The sequence below is a fragment of the Leucopleurus acutus genome (assembly GCF_964270905.1).
Source record: "Leucopleurus acutus genome assembly, chromosome: 20".
Lineage (NCBI taxonomy): Eukaryota > Metazoa > Chordata > Mammalia > Artiodactyla > Delphinidae > Leucopleurus > Leucopleurus acutus.
In genome coordinates, this window is record NC_139162.1 from 43,870,303 (window position 1) to 43,893,352 (window position 23,050).

The 23,050-nt window shown below is 56.4% G+C and overlaps 2 protein-coding genes across 4 annotated transcripts; both read left to right on the forward strand.

The window, feature by feature from the left end:
- Positions 1–2,488: 2,488 nt before the first annotated feature.
- KIRREL2 (kirre like nephrin family adhesion molecule 2) lies at positions 2,489–9,894 on the forward strand (the record flags this gene model as incomplete). The annotated part of the gene is made up of 15 exons (XM_082862112.1): positions 2,489–2,540; positions 2,761–2,910; positions 3,523–3,672; positions 3,834–3,994; positions 4,372–4,522; positions 4,795–4,900; positions 5,017–5,165; positions 5,495–5,622; positions 5,714–5,846; positions 6,148–6,248; positions 6,411–6,630; positions 7,095–7,199; positions 7,515–7,615; positions 7,965–8,030; positions 9,559–9,894. The coding sequence occupies 15 exons, from the start codon at positions 2,489–2,491 to the stop codon at positions 9,892–9,894; spliced, it is 2,109 nt and encodes a 702-aa protein (XP_082718238.1).
- Positions 9,895–11,803: 1,909 nt separating this feature from the next.
- Positions 11,804–21,066, forward strand: APLP1 (amyloid beta precursor like protein 1). Of its 3 annotated transcripts, none has more exons than XM_082862318.1 (17): positions 11,804–12,005; positions 12,911–13,054; positions 13,882–14,014; positions 14,241–14,353; positions 14,586–14,719; positions 14,830–15,014; positions 15,476–15,606; positions 15,978–16,052; positions 16,917–17,075; positions 17,154–17,282; positions 18,203–18,302; positions 19,341–19,448; positions 19,695–19,721; positions 19,912–19,982; positions 20,227–20,289; positions 20,421–20,564; positions 20,681–21,066. In XM_082862318.1, exons 1-17 carry the CDS (start codon positions 11,877–11,879, stop codon positions 20,777–20,779), a joined length of 1,944 nt encoding a protein of 647 aa, XP_082718444.1. In that variant the 5' UTR covers positions 11,804–11,876; the 3' UTR covers positions 20,780–21,066. The 3 variants fall into 3 exon arrangements, with proteins under 3 accessions (XP_082718444.1, XP_082718445.1, XP_082718446.1); XM_082862319.1 differs by having other exon boundaries at positions 19,698–19,721; XM_082862320.1 differs by lacking the exon at positions 20,227–20,289.
- The last annotated feature ends 1,984 nt before the right edge of the window (positions 21,067–23,050 follow it).

Below are 23,050 nucleotides of genomic sequence, written 5' to 3' on the forward strand. Positions count from 1 at the left end.
CTCTCTCCCTCCCTCAAGCCATGTCGATTTATTTTCCTATCTTTCTCCATCGCTTTGAGACTCTCCCTCTCTGACTCAGTGTCTTTCTCCCCCTCTCTCTCTCCATTAGGTGGTTACACGTCAGCCAGCCTTTAACTCTGTCAATGTCTGTGCCTGTATGTTTCTCTGTTTTTCGCTTTCTGTCTCTGTTCTCATCTCTATCTCTCCCCCACCCCATACTCTGTCTCTCACGCACACCAGGAGCTCAATAAATACTTGTTCTCAGTCAGCCTTTGACTGTGTGTCTTTCTTTCATTTGTTTCTTCATCTCTGAGTCCTCCTGATTGTTCACATCTTTGGATTTTATAACCATATGCTGCTTGGCCTGCCCTCCCTACTCCAGTGTGTGCATACACGCCCACATGGGATAAGCTTCTTCTGCCCACTTATCTCCTGCAGGAATTGGAACTGCTCGTTTTCTCTCTCTCTCCCCCACTATGACCCCCATCTGGTCCTCATCCAGAAACAAGATGAGGCATCTGGCCTAAGTCCCCACACCTCCATCCTTGATGCTCCCTCTAATCTCTCTTCTTGCCTCCCATTCCTGACTCCTTGCCCTCCTCCCACATTCCCTCTCCCGACGCCCCCACGCCTCCTGGGGAATGGGCTGCATGCAGCGCCGTCACCAGATGGTGTCCCTCGGGGCCAGGGCATAGAGCTGTCCATTGCTGGGACCTTTAATTAGCACAAACCTTCCACCCTCCACCTTGGATGTTTTCCTTCTCTGGATATTCCTGGGACCTCAGGCTCTCCATCTTTCCACGCTTGTGGCCCCAGAGAGCCAGGAAGGGGAAGTGATGTCAGGTGTCTGGAAAAACAGCCTTACTACCTGACTTCCACCCCAAGACTCAGGAGTCCTGGACCCAAGCTCATCCTGTTTCAAAATCCAGGGGCTGGATCCCCAAAACAAAAGCCAAGAGTTCTAGAAGTCTGGGCCCCCAGGATCTACCCTCTCAGACTCAGGAGTCGAGGCCCCTTCTTCCCAAGGACCTGGGAGTTCAGGCCTCCAGTCCTTCCCACCCCCCCACCCCCCATGCACACACAGGACTTAGGGCAGATGTTCACTGTCTGTTGATTTTCAAATCCTTCTGGTCCTGAGTGGGGGTGGGAGAGAGATTGGTGGTTAAATCCACTGACTCTAAGATTTAAGGCCAGATTTTCTGACCCCAGGTCATCCTTTCCCAACTACACTCTGCTGCAGGCAGGAGACCTAGTTGAGTCCCCAACTCCTCAGAAACTTGGCGTTCAGGCCATTAGCTTCTCAGTCCTCAGAGGTCTGAACCCCTAGTCTTAGAATCCTGGGGATCCATGCCCCTGCTATTTAGGGACACAAGGATCTGAGCTCAGGAACAACGGAGTGTGGAGCCCCAGTCCCTACAGGCTCAAGAATGTCAGACCCCCAGTCCCCGCTCTGTCGGCTCAGGGTCCCTCCCACCTGCTCGGCCAGCTGCGCAGCGCACCGCGGGCCGGCAGCGTGGGAACGCCCCAGCTGGGCGGCATGTAGCCGTCAGGACAAGCTGCGTGGTTCCCAGCCTCCCCGCCTGAGTCAGCCCGGACACCGCCGCCTCCCAGCCGTCGCCCGGCAACCACGGCCGAGTGGGGCGAGGGGGTGGTCCCGGACCGCAGGGTCCTGGGAAAGGAGGGGCTGGGGGCCTGGATTCCTGGATCTTAGGACGTGCTATGGTTTGCAGCGGTAGCAAGGCAGGCAGAGGGATATTTTGAGAAGGGGTTTTGAGGTGGGGAGAGCTGAACCCCCCCTTCTCGGAGGGTCCCAGCTGCCCCCCAGGCAAACGCGGTGCCCTCTTCCTGACCCACGAGGCCAGAGGAGCCCCGGGCCCCGCTTCTCCGGGGCGCGGAAACTAGCGAGTTCCCAGGGGTTCCCATTTATAGCTCCGTTTCCACTCAGCGCGGTCCCTCCAGGACCCGGGCTGAGCAAGTTTCTTCCACTCCCTCCCCTCCCTCCTCCTCACCCCCAGCCATCCCCCAACCCCGGCAGGGTGCAGGTGTCCAACCCAGCCGGTACCCCCTCCTTCAACCCAGGTGTTCCAGCTCCCAGACTGAAAGGGCGCTGGGGTGTCCTCCCGCTGGGGGAACCCGGCCCTGCATGCCCCCATTCATCCGCTTCTGGGCCGCGGGAGTTTCTCAGCGGGAAGAGGGCGGGTCTCCCAGAAGGCGGGCCGGGGCGGGGCGAGGGGGATCAGGCCCTCCAGGGTCTCTCCGAGACCGAGCGCGCGGAACTGGCCTGCGTTTCAGAGCCGCGGAGCCTGCGGCGGAGCAGGCTAGGAGAAGTCCGGGCCAGAGACAGGAGGTGCTGCTAGCCTGGAGAGAAGAGTTGGGAGCGAAGGGGACTCCAGGCTAGAGTGGTGGGAGGTGTGCTGCCGAGGAAGGAGCTGGCAGGGAAGCCAGTGCAACAGCAAGTCTGCTGGATCTTGGGGGACACACACTCAGGATGCTGGTCCCCGCACTCCTTGTCCTTCTCTTCTGCCTCAGAGGGCGTGCAGGTACCGCGAGGGGAAGGGGCAGAGGCAGATAAATACAACAGAGGGTTGTTTGCCAGTTGTCGCTTTACTGTGGTAAGTGCAGCTGAGGGTTCAGACTCCTAGATCTGAGGGACCCTGGGCTTCTGGATCTGAGGGCAGAGGGGACTGGGGACTGAACTCCCTCCTCAGTGAGGGAACTCTTGAACGTGCTAAGCTCTGCTCCTCCGCCCCGTTCTCCTAGGCCTGTCACCCCACTTCCTGCAACAGCCAGAAGACCTGGTAGTACTGCTGGGGGACGAGGCCCATCTGCCCTGTGCCCTGGGCGCATACTGGGGGCTGGTTCAGTGGACTAAGGATGGGCTGGCTCTAGGGGGCGAAAGAGACCTGCCAGGTGAGGCTGTTCTATCTATTCAGGGAGGAGCTGACTCCAGGGTGAGGGTGTTGGGCTTGGGCTATAACTGAAGTTTCTATTTTGACGTTTTCAAGTTTGGGAAATGAATGGGCTCAAGGAAACATTTGGGAGTTCAGAATTTTCAGCTCCTTCTTTGGAGGTGACCCATAGGGTTTGGGAATTTTAATTTTTATTGTAAAATATTGCATAAGTGCAGAAAGGTTCATAAAGCATAAATGGAAGATTTGCCAAATAATTCTAAAATAGACAGCCAGGTAACGACTACCCAGGTCCATTGCCAGCTCCCCAGAAGCCCTCCTTGTTCCCTTCCCCTGTCATAGCCCACTCCCTCCCCACCCAGGAGGTAGTATCTCATCTGACTCTTATGACAATTGTTTTCTTGCTTTTTTTTTTCCCGAATTTGTCACACACACACACACCCCACCCCCACCCCCCGCAAGTTTGCAGCGACTCTGGATTGGGAGAGGATTAGTGTCTCTCTGGCCCAGCACCCACTTTTGGTAGTGTCTTTCTGGTGTGGGATGTCTGGGGATGGAGGCCTGGGGCCAAGAACTCAGAACCATGGTGTGACTGCCTTTTCCCTGACTCCAGGGTGGTCCCGGTACTGGATATCAGGGAATGCAGCCAGTGGCCAGCACGACCTCCACATTAGGCCCGTAGAGATAGAGGATCAAGCATCCTACGAATGTCAAGCTACACAAGCAGGCCTCCGCTCTCGACGAGCCCAACTGCATGTGCTGGGTGAGGACCCAGCCCACTTGTCCCTGGGGAGCCCAGGCGGACGGCCAGTGCTAGCTGGGAATATGAGAGTCTGGGGAGAACGGAGGAGTGGTCGGTCGGAGCTGGGAAGATCAGGGTCTCTGGGCCCAGGATCCAGCTCTGACCTCAGATCCACCCTACAGTGCCTCCGGAACCCCCCCAGGTGCTGGGTGGCCCCTTTGTGTCTCTGGTTGCTGGGGTTCCTGCGAATGTGACCTGTCGGAGCCGCGGGGATGCCCGCCCCACCCCTGAGCTGCTGTGGTTCCGAGATGGGGTCCGGCTAGATGGGGCCACCTTCCGCCAGGTCAGGTCCAAGTCTCTGTGCCAGCCCTTGCTCATTCAGGGAAATTTGGGGGTCCACTCAGACCACATGCTCTTCCAGAGGAGGCATGGGAGGGCAGGGATTCAAGGCTCGGGATCCTTGGTACGTACTTAAGTATAAGGGCTCTAGGGCTAGACTACCTAGGTTCAGATCCTGGCTCAGCCACTCGTTAGTTGATCTTCACCTTTCCATCCCTCAGTTTACTTATCTGTAAAATGGAGTTAATAGTAGTATGTACCTCTAGGATAGCTGTGAGGATTAAATAAAGTAATATTTATAAATGCCTAGAAGAGCGCCTGACATAAAGTAAGTACTACCTAAGGGTAGATGAAATCATCATTATTATTCATAACCTACAGACCCTGTTGAAGGAAGGAACCACTGGGTCAGTGGAGAGCATCTTATCTTTGACCCCTTCCAGCCACGATGATGGAGCCATCTTGGTTTGCCGGGCTCGGAGCCAGGCCCTGCCTGCGGGGAAGGACACAGCTATCACACTGAGCCTGCAGTGTGAGTGCAGTTGGACACTGGGCCTTGAGCCTGAGGTCCTTGGGGAAAGAGGCAGCTGGGGCCTGGACTTCAGGGTATGAGAAAGGAGAGGGCTGTGGACCTCGGGTCCCTGGGGGAATTGGGTACTGGAAGCCTAGACTCCTAGCTGAAAGGGAAGAGGGGACTGGGGACTCAGACTCCTGGGGTGGAGGACCTGAGAATTGGACCACTAGGTCATCAATGGAGGTGTTGCATGTCCTTGCCCACCACTGACCATTGACTCACCTCTACAGACCCCCCAGTGGTGACTCTGTCTGCAGAACCACAGACAGTGCAGGAGGGAGAGAAGGTCACTTTCCTATGCCAGGCCACAGCCCAGCCTCCTGTCACTGGCTATAGGTGAGGACACAGATCATTTCTTCCCAGCCGGGAGAACAGTCTTGGGGAGGGCTGGGGCTAGGACGTGAGTAGGTGTGCTTCGGGAGCAAGGACAACACAGCCCACCACCTTCGCAGGTGGGCAAAGGGGGGCTCCCCTGTGCTTGGGGCCCGCGGGCCAATGTTGGAGGTAGTGGCGGACGCTTCGTTCCTGACTGCACCGGTGTCCTGCGAGGTCAGCAACGCAGTGGGTAGCGCCAACCGCAGCACAGCGCTGGATGTGCGATGTGAGCAGGGTCGGGGCCATGGGTGTGGCCAAAGTGGGGTGAGAGAAATGGGACTGGGGCTACGGTGAGGCGCGGCTCTGACGGACTGCGGGAGGTGGTGGGGCCCGAAGTAGGATTTAGGCGGGATTTGGCTGTGCTGGATCAGTACCAAAGTGGAGTAGGGGCGGGGCGCGAGCGGGGCTGGGGCTCGTGAGCCGGACGTACGAGCTGATTTGTGAACCGGGGGCTTAAACCCAATGGCCCTTGGGAGTGTCGTTTCGGAGTGGCTAATCCCAAGTCAGAAGCTGCATCCCTCCCTGGTCATGTGACCCCTCCTCTGTCTCCTCCAGTCGGGCCGATTCTGCAGGCAAAGCCGAAACCCTTATCCGTGGACGTAGGGGAAGACGCCTCCTTCAGCTGTGTCTGGCGCGGGAATCCTCTTCCACGGGTAACCTGGACCCGCCGCGGGGACGCGCAGGTGAGGCCAGACCTGGGGCTTGTGGCCATGGCTAGCAGTAGATGGGGCTTTCTCCCATGGTCGTGTCCCTGACGCCCCTTCCCTATCCCAGGTGCTGGCCTCCGGGCCCACGCTGCGTCTTCTCGCGGTGGGGCCGGAGGATGCAGGCGACTACGTGTGCAGAGCCGGGCCGGGGCTCTCGGGCCTGCGGGGTGGCGCTGCGGAAGCTAGGTTGACTGTGAACGGTGAGAAAGCGTTGCTTCCTAGTGGACCTGGCATGTCCTGGGATAAGAAGTGGGCAGAGGGGGCGAGGGCTAATGGGAGTGGGCGTGGCCTCGAGAAGGGGAGCTTAACTGACGGCTGGGGCCCTTGGATTGAAGCGGGACCTAGGGAAGGCAAGCCTCAGAGGGGTTCGAAGTTTGTTAAGAGGCTTGGCCTAGTTGGTCGGGGTTAGTCGGGAGTGCCCAGGCCTGGCCTCGCCTGCTTGAGAACGGGCCTTGGGTGGGCGGGGCCTCTCCTCTGATTGGTCCACAATCTCCAAACCAGCTCCCCCAGTGGTGACCGCCCTGCACTCTGCGCCCGCCTTCCTGAGGGGCCCCGCCCGCCTCCAGTGTCTAGTCTTCGCCTCCCCCGCCCCAGAAGCCGTGGTAAGGAAAGTTCCCACTCTCGTGACCCTTCCAGCGGTGATCCCAGACCTCCTAGCCGGACTCCCAAAACTGCTGGGATGATCTGTGACTTTCCCGACACCTTGACCTCCTCTTCCCGCCCTCCTTCGTCTCCTCAGTGACCCTCCTCTTCTGTGCCCTCAGGTCTGGTCTTGGGATGAGGGCTTCCTGACGGCGGGGTCGAGGGGTCGGTTCCTGGTGGAGACATTCCCAGCCCCAGAGGGCCGCGGGGGACAGGGTCCAGGCCTGATCTCTGTGCTGCACATTTCGGGGACCCAGGAGTCCGACTTTAGCCGGGGCTTCAACTGCACTGCCCGGAACCGGTTGGGCGAAGGAGGCACCCAGGTCAGCCTGGGACGTAGAGGTGAGACCCTGGGCCCGAAGACCCCAAATCTGAATATTTCAAGCCCCCAAAATGCCACAACCCCCAAACAGAGGACCCTCAAGTGCAGAGACCCCCAAACCTTGGGAGCCTCAAAACTATGAGTCCATTGAATCCTGAGATCCCCAAACAATAATTTCCCTCAAATACGGAATCCTAAACTAAGAGACCCCTCACACTTAGGGGCTCCAAAGAAGGCAACCTCCAAATATAGGCAAAGTAAAAATACCCTCAAAGTCTAAGACTCTCTAAAGCCAGGGAGTTTAAACTTGTGAAACCTCAAGTTCATGAGTCCTTAAACCCAAGGGACCCCAAGCTAGGGGACTGCAAAACTTGGAATCCCCAAACTTGGTGACCTTTGAACCCAGAGATTCCCTACAAAAGCCCCAAGCCCTGTTCCCCAGTTCCTGCTCAGCATCCTCAGGAACCCCCTCTTCTTCCCACAGACTTGCTGCCCGCTGTGCGGATTGTGGCTGGAGTGGCCGCTGTGGCCATGACTCTCCTTGTGGCTGGCACTGGGGTGGCCCTCTGCTGCTGGTGCCACGGCAAGGGTCAGTACCTGAGCCCCACCGCAGGCCCATATACAGGCCCTGCCCACTGACTGGCCTGGCCTTGGGACCTGGTCCCAGTCCTGCCTCTCTAGACCCTCACTGGCCTTGGCTTACATTCAGGACCTGATTCCCTGCTCAAGCTCTAACTCCGTCTCCTCAGGGTCACACACCCCTTACTCTCCTAGGCCAGAGTTCTCTCCCAGTCTCCCGACCTGATTTGCCCCAGTCCTCTCTCTTCCTGCGCACTGGTCTCCACAGACCGTGATCCAGCCCCATCGTTTACCTCTGCCCCACCCCCAATGTCCCTGGCCTCAGCCTCTTTCTCCAAGCAAAAGAATCTGGTGCGAATCCCAGGGAGCAGCAACGGCTCCAGTTCGAGGGGTCCCGAGGAGGAGACAGGCAGCAGCAAGGACCAGGTAGGATGCCAGGGTCCCCAGACCTGACGGTACCTCAAGACCCAAATAGTAACCCAGTCCCAGTTGTGATCCCAGTCGCAACTGGGCGCCCCAAACTCAAAAAGAGCTGTAGTCCCAACAGGGATCCCCAGATCCAAATATCCCCCAAGTCCAAATACACCCCTGACCCAATTATTCCCTAGACTCAATACGTCCCTAAGGCTCCTTGTTGTCCTGAGCCCAGACCCCAGCTCTCAGGTGCCCTTGGTCCCTCCTGCCTGGCCTCAGATGTTCAGCTGAGGGTCTCTGGGGTCTGGCAGTGGGGCCAGAGGATCCTCTACACTCCCTTTCACTAAGCACCCTACCCCAGGGCCCCATCGTGCACACAGACCACGGCGACCTGGCTCTGGATGAGGAGGGAGCTCTGGAGACCAAGGTGAGTGTTGGGAAAAGAGGGGCTCCCTTCACTGTATCTCCAACTCTCTCTCCACTTCTTTCTTTTTCTTTTTTATTTTTTTAATTTTGGCTGTGTTGGGTCTTCGTTGTTGCGCACAGGCTTCCTCTAGTTGTGGCGAGTAGGGGCTACTCTTCCTCGCGGCGCGTGGGCTTCTCATTGCAGTGACTTCTCTTGTTGCAGAGCATGGGCTCTAGGCGTGCTGGCTTCAGTAGTTGTGGCATGCGGGCTCAGTAGTTGTGGCTCTAGAGCACAGGATCAGTAGTTGTGGCACACGGGCTTAGTTGCTCCGTGGTATGTGGGATCTTCCCAGAACAGGGCTCGAACCCATGTCTGCTGCATTGGCAGGTGGATTCTTAACCACTGCACCACCAGAGAAGTCCCTCTCTCCAATTCTGTTCCCTCCTTTTTCATTCTGTTGCCCCCAGAGCTGGCACCTAACCCCCTCCACCCACTTCTTGCTGCCTCCTGGGCTGTCTCACCCAACTCCAGTCTCAGTTTATTTATCTGCTGACTATGCCCACGTATCAGCCCCAGCCTTGGCCTCCATCTTGAGCCCCAGATCAAGGTTCAGTCTGCTTGTGCTTTCCCCAACACAGTCATGTTTCAGGCCTCCTAGATGCCTCTCCCTGGTTGCTTCACCCAGGCCCCTTCTACCTACCAGGTTCCACACTGGCCTCACATTTCCCCAAACTTGTACATCCTTTAGGGTCCCATCTCTTTTAGGCCCCACTGACCCCAGTCCCCAATCCAGAGCCCTTCTCTCTCTTCTCTGTACCTAGTACATGCTATTCTCTTGGCCCGAAACACTCCTACCTTTCTTCACATACCTACCTAATTCTCTCCATCATTCCTCTGGTCTCAACTCAAACATTTCTGGTTCCAGAAAGCTCTTGCTTCCCTCCTCGTAGCCCTGATCATTCTGTCTGTGTTTCACCCGTCATAGCCATGACCACTGTGAGCTAGGCTTCCCCATCTCAGTCTGAAGATCCCCCCATAGCTGTCCCAGTCACTCCCTGAACTTCCTCCATCACAACCCTGACCTTGCTGGCTCTATCTAGTGATTCCTCATTTCTCCTTTGGCCTGGATCTCCATGAGGACAGGGCTAGGTCTATCCTAGTGAGAGATGTCTAGGCATGCAGCACAGAGCATGACTCAGAATCAAAGCCTCAAGGCTGTTGGGCAAATGAATGAATGAATGTCTTGATCTCCGTTTCTCTCTCTTGTTCCCTCTGCATCTCCTTCCACACCGCCACCCCTCAGCAGGCCGATATCCTTCTGTCTCTGCCTTCCTCTGCCCATCTCCTCTGTCCCTTCATCTCTTGTCACTGTTTTTCTGTGTCACTTTGTTCTTCTACCAGTCCATATGTCTCTGGGTCTCTGACTGCTCTTGTTTCTATCTTTTCGTCTCCCCCTAGGTCTGGCTCTATCTCAGTGTGTCTCTCCATCAGTGACCCTCACTCCGCTGTACCCTTACATACCTTACCAAGTCCCATTTTGTCCCCTCAGGACCCAACCAATGGTTACTACAAGGTCCGAGGAGTCAGTGTGAGCCTGAGCCTTGGAGAAGCCCCTGGAGGAGGTCTCTTCCTGCCACCCTCCTCCCCTCTTGGACCTCCAGGGACCCCTACCTTCTATGATTTCAAAACACATGTGGGCATTGTCCCCCCCTGCAGGTTATATAGAGCCAAGGCAGGTTATCTCACCACACCCCATCCTCGAGCTTTCACCAGCTACATCAAACCCACATCCTTTGGACCCCCAGATCTGGCCCCCAGCACTCCCCCCTTCCCATACGCTGCCTTCCCCGCCCCCAGCCACCCACGTCTCCAGACTCATGTGTGACATCTCTCCAACTGAAGAGTCCTGGGATCTTCAACTTGCCATAATGGATTGTCCTGATTTCTGAGGAACCAGAACAAGTTGGCGACCTTACTCTTCCAAAATTGAACACTGAGGGGAGGGAAAGATCGTTACAATTGTCTGGGTCATTGGTATACAGTCAGCTCAGCCAAAGGGGATGCCCCAAGTGGGAGCAAGAAGGCCACTGTGCCTACCTCTTCACCTGTGTAAAAGAGATGCAAGATGGCACATGGACCCTCTGCAGAGGGATGGGGGGGCAGGGGGTGATGGGAGTTAGGGGCAGAGAAGGAAGTTGTTTCCCAACACTGAAAGAAGATATTTCAAGATGACCACCTGCATTGAGAAGAAAGGCAACATAAGGCAGATTAAGATGGAGGACCTGTCCTGGCTCTCCCCAAGGGGCACTTTGCTTCACCCATGGAATTGCAGCCAGAATGGCCATTCACCCCCTGGGAATCCAAGATGGTCACTATCTTGATTTTTTTCTACCTTCCTTAAAGGCCCTGGAAGAACTGGACCCAAGGAGTAAGGATAGGGTGAGAGCTGTTGTGGGGTTGCGGGGGGGGGGGGTGAGGGGGTGGTGTTGGAATCTGAGAATGAGCATATTTATGTTTAATAAATAAAGTTGTGAAGTGAATGTCTTAGAGATTCTCCTGGCATTATTACTGTCTATCAAAGAAGGGGCCCATCGAAGCTGCCCCAAGGCCCTTCTTCTTACCCTAGACCCTGAAGTGGCTATAGAAAAAACCGTGAGCCACCCCCCAGCCCTTTGCTACCCATTGAGCACTCTAGGCTCTTTTAAGATACATCTACACAAACATACATGCACAGATGCACACACATGACAGGACTGCCCCAGTCAGCTTGGGGAAGACAATTCTGCACTGCATTTTGAGGAGACAAAGAAGTGAGCCCTGAAGGGGAGGGGGCGAAGGAGAGGCTAGGGGTGGGAAAATAGAAATGCCCTGATCCTTACAGCAAGGATGGGGGTCAACTCTTATCTTGAGGTGCTGGCTACCTGACTCAGCTCATCCTTAAAGAAAGGGTCTGGGGGCTTTTGGTTCATGAATCCTTGATCTAGGAGTTAAAGGTCTAGATGACTGGGGTTCCTGGGAAGCAGAGCAGAAGGCCTGGACTTGTGCGTCTTAGGGAGAAAGGGCTGAGGGCTTGGTCTCTAGTCCTGAGAGAGAAGGTACCTGGGACCCAGACTCCTGGATCTGAGGGAGAAGGGGACTGGGTCTCAAGTGCTATGTTCTTTTTTTTTGCGGTACGCGGGCCTCTCACTGTTGTGGCCTCTCCCGTTGCGGAGCACAGGCTCCGGACACGCAGGCTCAGCGGCCACGGCTCACGGGCCCAGCCGCTTCGCAGCATGTGGGATCTTCCCGGACAGGGGCACGAACCCGTGTCCCCTGCATCGGCAGGCGGACTCTCAACCACTGCGCCACCAGGCAAGGCCAAGTGCTATGTTCTTGATTGGGGAAACTTTGGAGGCCTGTATTCCTGGAACCTCAAGAGACGATTTGGGGGTGGGGGCCGCTCTCCAATGCTTGCATCCCTAGAGGAGAAGCGAGATGATTTGTGACTATCTGGATCCGAGGGAGGGGAACACTGGTGGTGAGAGTCTTGAGGGAGAACTCAAAATCCCCAACCAGGAAACCCGTGACCCAGACTCCCGGCTAGGCGCTTGCATGGGGTGGGACGCCTAGAATCTCAAGGCGGCGGGGGCCTGGCGCAGGTTCCCACCCGAGGTTTCCAAGCTTCTCCGCTGTGCGCAGAGCTGCCACGCTATTGTCCTGGCCAGGAAGGCGGGGCCAGCGCGGGGCGGGGCTGGCGGCGCCGGCGCAGCCCGGGGGCGGCGGGAAGAGGAGGCGGCGGCGGCCGTGGCGCTGGGAGCTCCTGTCACCGCTGGGGCCGGGCCGGGCCGGGCGGAAGTGCTGGGGACGTGAGGGCGCGAGGGCCGGGACATGGGACCCGCCATCCCCGCCGCTCGCGGTCTGGGCCCGCTGCCGCTGTTGCTGCCATTATTGCTGCTGCTTCTGCGCGCGCAGCTCGCCGTCGGGAGCCTGGCCGGTGGGAGTCCCAGCGCTGCCGAGGTGAGGCCCGGCCGGGTCCAAGGGGATGGGGGAAGGGGCGGGACCGGGCCTCTGGACCCCGATGCGGACAGGTCCAGAGCAGAAAGCGCAGTCTTTCCAGCTAGGTGGCCGGGCCTCCCGGCGCTGCTAACTGCACTAGGCATTCAGAAAACCGTAAGTCTAGGCCCCATCTCCTTCATCATCTGTCGTCCCAGTCCCCTCCAGCCCCCAGCGTAGGAACTGGCTTTTCCAGAGCCCCTGGTCCCAGAAGTCCAGACCCCCCAGACCCTCTCGACCTAGGTGACTCAGCCCCAGACCTTTCCCACCTGAACAGGACCCACCAGGCAGCAAGGCACCTACAGCCAGGAATCTGGGCCCCCTGCCTCCTCTGGACCCATATGAGGCCTCCTGCAAGGCTCCTAGGACCCAGAAGTCTAGGCCTCCAGCCACCGCCCCCCAACCCAGGATGTAGCTCTCCATCCCTCAAGGACTTGGTGTCCAAGCCTGCAGGGCCCTGAAACCAGGCCTTGTGGTCTTTGCACCCGAGAATGCAAGCATGAGCTAGGGATGGAGGGAGGAGGGGCCAGAACGCCTGGGTTCTGACCTCCTCCCCCGCCATTCACGTTTAACCCTTTCAGCTCTAGTGCGGCTGAGCAGGGGTGAGGGCGGAGCCTGTCTCCGCGGCAACAAGGCCGCGAGAATCCCGGGGGACCCGGGTCGCCATAGCAACGGCAGAGCTGGGGCGCCCCCGCCCTGTGGGAGCCGTTTCCCGGGGAACCGAACGTCTGTGGAGGCGGTGCGCGGTGCTTGGTGGAGGGGGCTGCTGCTGGGGGTGTGAATATCTGGGTCCTAGGGAGCAAAGGACCAGGGGAGTCACATGCCCGCGTCCCCCGTGCCCTCGCTGACCCCTCCGTCCCCACCCCCAGGCCCCAGGGTCTGCTCAGGTGGCTGGACTATGCGGGCGCCCAACGCTTCACCGGGACCTGCGTACCGGCCGCTGGGAACCAGACCCACAGCTCTCACGACGCTGTCTCCGGGACCCGCAACGCGTGCTGGAGTACTGCAGACAGGTAGGCGGGACCGACTGGGAGGGGCGTGGCCAGCAAGAAAGGGGATCCAGCTTGGGGCCGGGTCGCGCGTGAGAAGCTAGTCGTGCAAAGGCAAGGTCCAGGGAGATGAGGGATCCAAGAAGGCATGGGAAACTAGGGGACGTGGCCAACAAAGAGGCGAAGTTAGGATAGGACAGGACCTGTTTCTGAGAAACTAGGTCAGGAAAGGGGAAGAACCGTGCAAAGACGGCCCGCTGAGGAAAGTGTCCAGTGAAGAGACAGAGTTTAGCAATAATGTGGTGGACTCCTTAAAGAGCAGGTGTAGGTGGACGTGACCAAAGGAGACGCGGAGCTAAGACAAAAAGACCTTTGGACCGGCGTGACTGGGAACGGGGTGGAACCCAATGGGAGAGTGGAAAGCTAGGAGGCGTGGCTATGAAAGCAGGTCTAACACAAAGAAAGGATACTTACTGAGAGGCCAGAGAGAGAGCCGAGGCTTAACGAAGGGAGGAATCTATGGGGAGATAAACCTGATAGGGGGAAGGGGCAGAGGCGACTACAAGAGAGGTGGGCTTAGAGGGATTGAGTTTTTGGGCAATGGAGGGACCTTCGTAAAGAAACTGGACAGGCAAAGGGGCGGAGCCTAAGGATGGCGTGGCTTAAGGGAGAGGTACTAGGGGGCGTGGCCAACGGGCTTGAGGGGCTTAGATATCTAAGACCTGTTCTACAGAGAAGCGGGGCCTAGGGAGGAGAGGTCCTTATGAATACTAGAGACTTGAAAAGGGACATGGCCAGTGCAGAAGCGCAGGCGGGGCCGTGGGTTGATCACCCCCACCCGGTGCCCCCAGATGTACCCGGAGCTGCAGATTGCACGTGTGGAACAGGCGACACAGGCCATCCCCATGGAGCAATGGTGTGGGGATGCCCGAGGTGGCCGCTGTGCCCACCCCCACCACCAGGTTGTGCCTTTCCGCTGCCTGGGTGAGTCACAGGCTGGGGGAGGGGAACGGAAGGAGGCGGGGGGTGGGGTGGGGGGGCGTCTCCGAGGGGTGAGATTCTGGCCCTGGTTTCAGGCTCACATTAGGGAGATGGATGCCTGGGTCCAGAGTGGGACAGAAAAGCCTATGAGGATAAGAGATCTGGATTCTGAGGAGGGTAGGGCTAGTGGCTGCGGCAGTGTCTCACATCGATGACCCCCATTTGCCAGAGGGTGAATTTGTGAGCGAGGCCCTGCTGGTGCCTGAAGGCTGCCGGTTCCTGCACCAGGAGCGCATGGACCAGTGCGAGAGTTCAACCCGGAGGCGTCAGGAGGCACAGGAGGTCAGGACCCAGCCCACTCATTCTCACCGCCCCCCAGAACCCAGGGATCCAGTCCTCTAACACCCTCCTCCTCCAGAACCCAAGAGTCTGGGCCTCAGCCTTCTCTTCCCAATGGGACAGAACCAGGAATCCAGGCTCCCAGCCGCATCAGCCCCCAAGACCCAGGCATCCAGGCTACCCCCTACCTTCTGTTACCCCACAGTCCTGGCATCTGGGCCCACTCTTCCCACAGGCCTGCAGCTCCCAGGGCCTCATCCTGCATGGCTCGGGCATGCTTTTGCCCTGTGGCGCGGATCGGTTCCGAGGTGTGGAGTATGTGTGCTGCCCCCCTCCAGTGACCCCCAACCCGTCTGGGACAGCAGTTGGGTGAGTGGGAGGGAAGCCTCCATGCCCAACCCAAGGCTCCTGAGGCAGGAGATGGAAGCCTGGGGGCCTGGGCCCAGGTGCTCATTGCCTTGGGTCTTCTGCTCCCTCAGGGATCCTTCCACTCGGTCGTGGCCCCCCGGGGGCAGAGTTGAGGGGGGTGAGGATGAGGAAGAGGAGGAATCCTTCCTACAGCCAGTAGATGATTACTTTGTGGAGCCCCCACGGGCTGAGGAGGAAGAAGAGGAGGAAAGAGTCCCACCCTCAAGCTCCCATCCCCCTGCAGGGGTCAGCAAAGGTGAGGCAGGCTCTGAACCCCCAGTCCCCTCCACCCTTGGGGGAGGATGATTTAAGGGAGCCTTGGTATAGGGGCCTCTTTGGGAGGGACCTGTGGGGGAGAAGCCCTGTTGGGGGAAATGGGAGGGATGGGAATGGCTTTGAATACAGTAGAGGTGGAAGGGGCAGCCTGTGAGGAATGCAAAGGGGGAGGGTGGTTTGGGGGTGCCCAGAAGTGGAGGAGTCATTTGGCAGGTCTGAAGGATTAGTGGGGGGAAAGCTTAGAGGATAGTGTAATGGATTCCTAAGCTTTACAAGAACAGGCCCAGTTCAGAACCACATTTCGCACGAGGCCAGGCAGCAGCTATGGCTGAAGTGAACACATGAGGGTCTCCAGTGCGCTCTAGGAAATGCAGTTCTCTGGGAAGGGAAGGAGACCTGGAGCTGGGCTTCTGGCTGACTCCCTGGTTCCTGGCCTTGCAGTGACTCCCACCCCGAGGCCCACGGATGGTGTGGACGTGTACTTTGGCATGCCTGGAGAAATCAGCGAGCACGAGGGGTTCCTGCGGGCCAAGATGGATCTGGAAGAGCGCAGGATGCGTCAGATTAACGAGGTGATGGTGCCGGGGGCCCCAGGACCCCCCATAATGCAGAGCTCCCTAAATACCAGGAAATTCCTCAGGGACACATTGAGACTATCTCTAAGGAGTCCCTAAGTCCCCATTAACCCCCAGTCCTCAACACCCCCCCTAAGATGACCAGGGATCTCTGACCCACCTAGAATCCCACTGAGATGCCACCAGATTCTATGGAAACTCTGATGCATGGTACTCTTCTGCTTTAAATTCTTTCTGAAGCCTCTCGGGAATCCAAGAGGCAGAGGGACTTAAGGGATCTGGAGACTCTGAGGAAGGATGGGGGCGGGGGAGATGCAGTGGGTAGAGCAGGGTGGATTCTAGGATCCTGAAGCTGCCCTTGTCCCCAGGTGATGCGTGAATGGGCCATGGCGGACAACCAGTCCAAGAACCTGCCTAAAGCCGACAGACAGGCCCTGAATGAGGTAGGACAGCCTCCAGGGTGTCCTGCTCAGGCCTGTCCACTCCCTGGGGCACACTGGCTTTGTCTGGCCTCATCCAGTTTCACCCCTTCCTACTTGCGCGGGCCTCTCCAGGCCCCACCCTTACACTCGGCTCGGGCCCCTCTTGGCCTACATCCAACCCGACTTTGCTTCCCTCCTCTTCCCACTGGCCGTGTTTTGCCCTGTCTTAACTTGATCCTAGCCTCTGAGGGCTGGCTCTGGAGGCCTCTCCCAAGCTGGGCCCCTGCAGACACAGCCCGGTCCTTCTCAGCCTCTCTTTGATGCTCGGCCCTGCTCCCTGACTCTGATCCTGCCCCTGTAATCTCCCTTTTACTCAATCCCTCCTCAGTAGTCCCAGCCTCATGACTCTCTGCCCCACCTCTCTCAGCCTCACTTTAGTACAGCCCTACCCTGTGTAGACCCCACTTTGGCTGCGCCCCATTACTTGACTCTTGTTCCTACCCAGCTCAGTCTTATTTAGTTACAGCCTGTCTCCAGTGGGTCCTGCCCAGGCCTGAGCCCTACCTTTCCTACAATACTTGGCTCCTTTCATCTCAACACAGGCCAGCTCTGTGCCTAGATTGTTCCCACCCATGTAGTGAACACCTTCAGCGGGGCTCCAGCAGGCCTAGCCCTGCCCCCACTCCACCTGGCCCTGAAGCCCCAGCTCCACCAGTCAGTCTCCTGTCTAGTCCCACCCCAGGTTGACTCTGCCCAGGCCTAGATCCACTGCACGCCTCCCTCTCCCCCGCCACTTGACCCTATAGCCCTACCCTTCCAGACTGCCTTTGACCTGGGTTTCACCCCACTACACCTCTCCTGGCCCTGTGCCCACCCCCTCGCCAGCACTTCCAGTCCATTCTGCAGACCCTGGAGGAGCAGGTGTCTGGTGAGCGACAGCGCCTGGTGGAGACCCATGCCACCCGAGTCACTGCCCTTATCAACGACCAGCGCCGGGCTGCCTTGGAAGGTTTCCTGGCGGCACTGCAGGAGGATCCGCCTCAGGTGCGGGAGCCGTGGGGGCAGAGGGCAGGGGGTGGAAAGGGCTGGGGCAGGCCTGGGCAGCCTTCATCGCTTCCACAGCCAGAGCGCGTCCTGCTGGCCCTGCGGCGCTACCTGCGAGCAGAACGGAAGGAGCAAAGGCACACGCTGAGGCACTACCAGCACGTGGCTGCCGTGGACCCCGAGAAGGCCCAGCAGACGCGCCTCCAGGTGCTCAGGTTCTTCCAGCTCCCAACTTCTCAGCTAGCCCTCAGACCCCGGCCTCTGGGACCCCATCCCTCTAACTCTTCTCTTGCCCCTCATACCCTCTTTCTATCCCTTGGACCTCCTTCCTATCCCTGGAACCTCCCCCTTCTGTGCTTGGGACCCACTCCAGTCCCTCAGATCCTTACTTCTTGACCCTGGAATGCTGCCTCCCCGACCCCTGTGCCTTTGACCCCTTTCTTGAATTCCCACTCTCTGTCCCTCGACCCCACTTCTTGTCCCTTGGATTCTTCCTTTCCTAGAATCCCCCTCCTGTGTCTTGAACCCTGTTCCTGCCCCTCAACTCTCCTTTTTCCCTAACCCAACTTGTTCTCCCTGGAACCCTTGCTCTGTGCCCTCAGATCCTAATTCCTGTTTCTTGGATGTCCTCTTCCTGTCCCAGAATACTCCATTCTATGCTCTTGAACTCCAAGTCTTGCCCTTGAACCACATCATTTCTATATGACCCTCCAATTCTTCCTTCTTCAGAACCTCCTCAAGCCTCACTTCCTATTCCTCAGACCCTACTCTCTGCCCCTCCTACCCACTTACCATCTTCTATACCATATTCCTTGTACCCTATACTTACCTTGTCTCCTGTGCCCCACCTTTCCTAGCAGCTACTCCTTTTCCTTCTTCCTTACTTTCTTTCCCAAGACTCTCACAGCCTGTCTTCTGTACATCTTTTCCTTTTCATTGTATTCCACTTCTCCTTCTCCAGTTTCCTTCCTCCCATGGCCAAGTTCCTGCCCTTGTACCCTACTTCCTGTCCATTGTATGTGCTAATTTTGCTTGGACCCTCTTGACCTTCCTCCTTCACCCTGCCTCCGTTTCCCCATCTCTAGCCTGCCCTGCTCAGTTCATCCCTCGTACTCACTCCCCCACAGGTACAGACTCACCTTCAAGTAATCGAGGAAAGGATGAATCAGAGCCTGGGGCTGCTTGACCAGAACCCCCGCCTGGCTCAGGAGCTGCGGCCCCAGATCCGTGAGTGCCCAGTCCCGACCCCCAGCCTTTGACTCCCCTGCCATTTCAGCTATCTATTCCTGTGGAACAAACTGCAAAACTTAGTGGCTTAAATCAACCACTTTCTTTTCTTTTCTTTCTTTTTTTTTTTTTTTTTGAGTTTGGAAAACCAAGGTTTATTCCAGTCTTTCTTTAAATTTAAATGGTCCACAGTCCTTCAAGGACCTTCATTAGCATCACTTGAAAAGTTTGTTAAAAATGCAAGTTTAGGGACCTCACTCCACACCTATTGAATCAGAATCTTTTGAGACATGGATGGAAAATTTGCATTTAACAACTTCTTTGAGTAATTCAAATGCACACTGAGGACAGGAAATCTTCATCTTCTGGTCATAGGACAGCATGTACCAGGTATCATAGCTGTATTAAATCAACCATTGTCATTGCTCATGATTCTGCCGTCTGCTCTGGGCTCTCCTGGGTGCTTCTTCTGCCGGTCTTGTCAGTAGTCAAGCATGTCACTACATTTGGCTAGCAGGTCAGCTAAGGGCTGGGACTCTGGCACAAATGAGCCTCTCTCCCCCTCTTTGTAGGCTCAGGGCCTCTCTTCTCCATGGAGCCCCTCCACGTGGTCTGTCCAACAAGGGAGCTGGACTTCCTACATGGTGGTTCAGGCTCCCCATACCGTGCAAGTGGAAACTGCCAGGTCTTCTTAAGACTTGGGCCCACCTTCTGTAGGTTAAAGCAAGTCACAAACCCAGTCCAGATTCAAGCTGCAGGGCCTTCACAAGAGCATGAATACCAGAAAGTGTAACCCCCAGATCTACTGCGACTTCCTCCTGGATGTCCCATGCCAAACCCTAATTCTCCTGCTCTTTAAGGAGGCTGTTCTCTTGAACTTCAACCTCCATCCTCCAACACTCAGCTCCACTTCCCCAGGTCACACGTATGGCTCCCCGCTCCGATCACTCTATTGTTAGGATGCCATCCATTCACCCGTTTTTGTTTTGTGGATCCCTGTGCTCACAACCTCACCACCTTTCTGCATGTTCCCCTCAGAGGAGCTCCTCCACTCTGAACACCTGGGCCCCAGTGAATTGGAAGTCCCTGCCCCGGGGGGCAGCAATGAGGACAAGGGTGGGCTGCAGCCCCTGGATTCCAAGGATGGTGAGTTAACACAAATCTACATAATCCCAGACTTTGGGGTACAGGTCCCCAACCTCAATTCTAATCCCCTAAAATCTGGGGGTGTCTTAGCCACCACAGTGAGTGGAAGAGGGTGGGAAGGAATGTCTGAGGTTGTAGAGGCCTCTGTAGGATCCTCGGCCCCTGGGAGGGGGCTTGCCCACACTATCTTTGGTGATGCTCTCCTCTCTTCACTGTTGCACCTGTCTTGCCTCCTCTGACTGCCAGCAGACACCCCCATGGCCCTTCCAAAAGGTGAGTATCTCACAGAGTAGCCCCCAGCCACCAAATCCCTCTGAGTCCTTGAGCCCAGAATGGAAGAGGGCCCGTACACGGGGAACCCCAGGCCTCCTGGGGTGGAGTCTGGTGCCCCTTCTGACCCCCTCTTCAGGCGGGGGTAGCACCATTCTGGACTCTCAGGAATGAGATAGGATTTGGGGGGTAGGGTCCACAGAACAAGATGCTGCATCCTCTGAGAAAGAGAAGATGTCCCCCCTGGAGCAGTATGAACGAAAGGTAAGTTGGTCGGACCCACGGGCATCGGAGGGAGGATGGGCCAGGGGGCCTGGACTCCTAGGTCTGAAGGAGGAGGGTGCTAGGGGTTTGGGTTCCTTGGCCTCAGAGGAAAGAAGGGACTGAGGACATGGACTTCAGGGTCCTAGGGAAGAAGAGGGCTGGGGGATGATGCCCTCTTGGGGCCCAGGGGAGGGGGAGGCAGGGGCCCAGACTTCTGGGTCCCTGACACCTCCTGCTCCCCCAGGTGAATGTGTCTGTTCCAAGGGGTTTTCCTTTCCACTCATCGGAGATTCAGAGAGATGAGCTGGTAAGAGGAGGAATATTGTGCGTACTTAGGGGAAGAGGTCAGAGGTCAGTGGCTAGGCTGTGACTCCCAAAGCCACACAGGGCCCTGGTGAGCCTCCAAGATGACCCCGGCCCCATCTCCTCTCCCTGCAGGCACCAGCTGGAACAGGCATGTCCCGAGAGGCTGTGTCTGGTCTGCTGATCATGGGAGCGGGTGGTGGCTCCCTGATCATCCTCTCCATGCTGCTCTTGCGCAGGAAGAAACCCTACGGGGCTATCAGCCATGGAGTGGTGGAGGTGAGAGGCAAAGAGACCTGGAATGGGGAGGACTTCCAGAGCCTGGGAGTAGAGTGGCTGTGAGGTCTGCGGTCAGGCTCCTGCGGCCCACTCTGCCTCCCCTGCCCCTATTGCAGGTGGACCCCATGCTGACCCTGGAGGAGCAGCAGCTGCGTGAACTGCAGCGTCACGGCTATGAGAACCCCACCTACCGCTTCCTGGAGGAACGACCCTGAACCAGCCCCCTTCACCCCTTTGGCTGAGCCCAGACCTTCCCTCTTCCTGGAGCCCCAGAACCCCAGCTCCCAGCCTGGGAGAGGGGTCTTGAAAAAGTTCATTTCACACCCTTTGTGAGGGGGTTGGAAATTCTTATTTCCCCTGTCCAATTCCAAATTTAATCCCTAAGAAATCCCCAGGTATTCCCAGCTGCCTCCCCGCTTGGGACCTCCTCACTTTAATTTATTTTGTACATTTATGTATTGTTCCTTAAGGTGGCCACCAGTTGGTCCCACTGTCTGTTGTTCCCTGGAATTCACCCTCCCACGTGTCCCCCACTAATATCCCAATAAAGTCCTCTTCCCCACCAGGCCATCCTCCGTCTCTGTGGGGGAATCAGGGTGTAATCAGCTCTGGACATTGGTGTGCAAGCCCGCCCAGACCTCCTTCACCTCTTTAAACTGTTGGAGAGATCTTTAAATCTGGGCGGGGCCTTGGGAAGGGGCGGGGTCCAGAGATCTAGGCTAGGCTCCCACCCAGGAGCTTTCCGTGGTACTGAATGGGCAGCCACTTCTAAGCCTGTATCAGCTGGGTTCCAGGGTGGACTCCAAGGAGGCTGGGCTCTAGCAAGTTTCCCCTGCCTCCCACTCACCCTCATACACAGTCACATACAACATCCACCCCCAACCTGTGAACTCGATGAGGGACAGGGAATCTTGAACTGCTCTTCCCATTCTTGAGTCTTAAGCCCTTCTGGGGGAGGTGATAAGAATCCCCTTGGAGTGTGGAAATCCAACCTTGTGTCCCAGAGAGGGTTATGTGATGTCTGCAAGTGCATCGCATTTTGTGACATGTCAGAGTTGTCCCTCTACATATACTGTTCCTGTCTCAAGAGGGTTGTTATGAGGATTAAAAGGAGTGCTATTTGTTGGGACATTAGAATTGTGCCTGGCATTTCGCAAGTACTTGTTGAATAAATTCTAAAATGACATGGCAGCAAAGATTCATACGGCACCCTGTGCCAGGAACTGCTCCAAGGCTTTCACGCACTGGCACGCTTAATCATTATTTCTACCCCATGAAGTAGGTACTATGACTATTCTCATTTATAGATTAGGAAATGGAGGCAAAGAGAAGTTATGTCACATTCCCAAGGTCACCATCTAGGAAGGGATGAAGCTAGGAATCCAACCCAGGAAACCTGGCTCCAGTGCCCATACTCTAGGCCATTTTGCTACCCTCCTGCCTAATAATTCATGGCTGTCCCATATGGTGTTTGGGTTGCTCACTGCAAAATTTTAAGTGATACCATTCATCTAGACATTGTAGATTTGCATTTTTACCACAACTTCCCAGCAGATAGCAGCAGTGTGCCATGTTCTAATATCAGGAGAGCACAATTTTCTGACAGATGGCTAAGGGAGGGAGCACGTATTTTTAATTCTTCCAACGGACCGATGAGCTCACAGTGATGAGCTCTACATAACATATACATGAATTATAGGTCATGTATATTAAATATAGACGTGGTAGGTATTGGGAGGAAGATGCCTACATGATGCAAGTTGGATACAATGCCACAGCTTTATTAAGAACCCAGTTTGCAACATCATTCTGATACCGGCTTTACCATCAGGTATACTCAGACCATTCTAGTAGAAATCTATAACTAGCACCACAAGCAGGGGAAAAACTGCCTTTGTATTTTCACAGCCAAGAGTGGTTAACAGCCTAACAATAGGTAAGGAGCTCCAAGCAGGTGGGATAGGAAATGAAAGGCCATTTTGCTCAATACGCTCAGTGCATGATTCCCTAATAATATGTGCATTTTAATGGCAATACTTAGAGTAATTAGTTCAAAAACACTGTTTTTATTGAAATTCCAGCAGGAAAAATAACTTCACTATTGCTCATTTGATGCTCTTGTGCCCCTAAACCACTCTTCTTTTCCCACTGAATATGATTTAATTCTTCTTTTAGTAAAGCAAAGTTTCCTAGAGACTTGTTATCACGTTAGTGGCGTGTGTGTGTGTGTGTGTGTGTGTGTGTGTGTGTGTGTGTGCGCTGATACATGTCGGGAAACACATCTTATATGTCAACAGAATCTAAGATGCCTTCAAAAATAAGAAATACGGGGCTTCCCTGGTGGCACAGTGGTTGAGAGTCCGCCTGCCGATGCAGGGAACACAGGTTCGTGCCCCGGTCCGGGAAGATCCCACATGCCGCGGAGCGGCTGGGCTCGTGAGCCATGGCCGGTGAGCCTGCGCATCCAGAACCTGTGCTCCGCAACG

What these genes read in the sequence shown, in the direction of transcription:
- APLP1 (XM_082862318.1), top strand. Translation starts at nt 11,877, where the DNA reads ATGGGACCCGCCATCCCCGCCGCTCGCGGTCTGGGCCCGCTGCCGCTG. An exon ending in ACAGACAGGCCCTGAATGAG is followed by an intron (nt 16,053 to 16,916) that starts GTAGGACAGCCT and finishes CCCCCTCGCCAG; the next exon opens with CACTTCCAGTCCATTCTGCA. An exon ending in AGATTCAGAGAGATGAGCTG is followed by an intron (nt 20,290 to 20,420) that starts GTAAGAGGAGGA and finishes CTCTCCCTGCAG; the next exon opens with GCACCAGCTGGAACAGGCAT.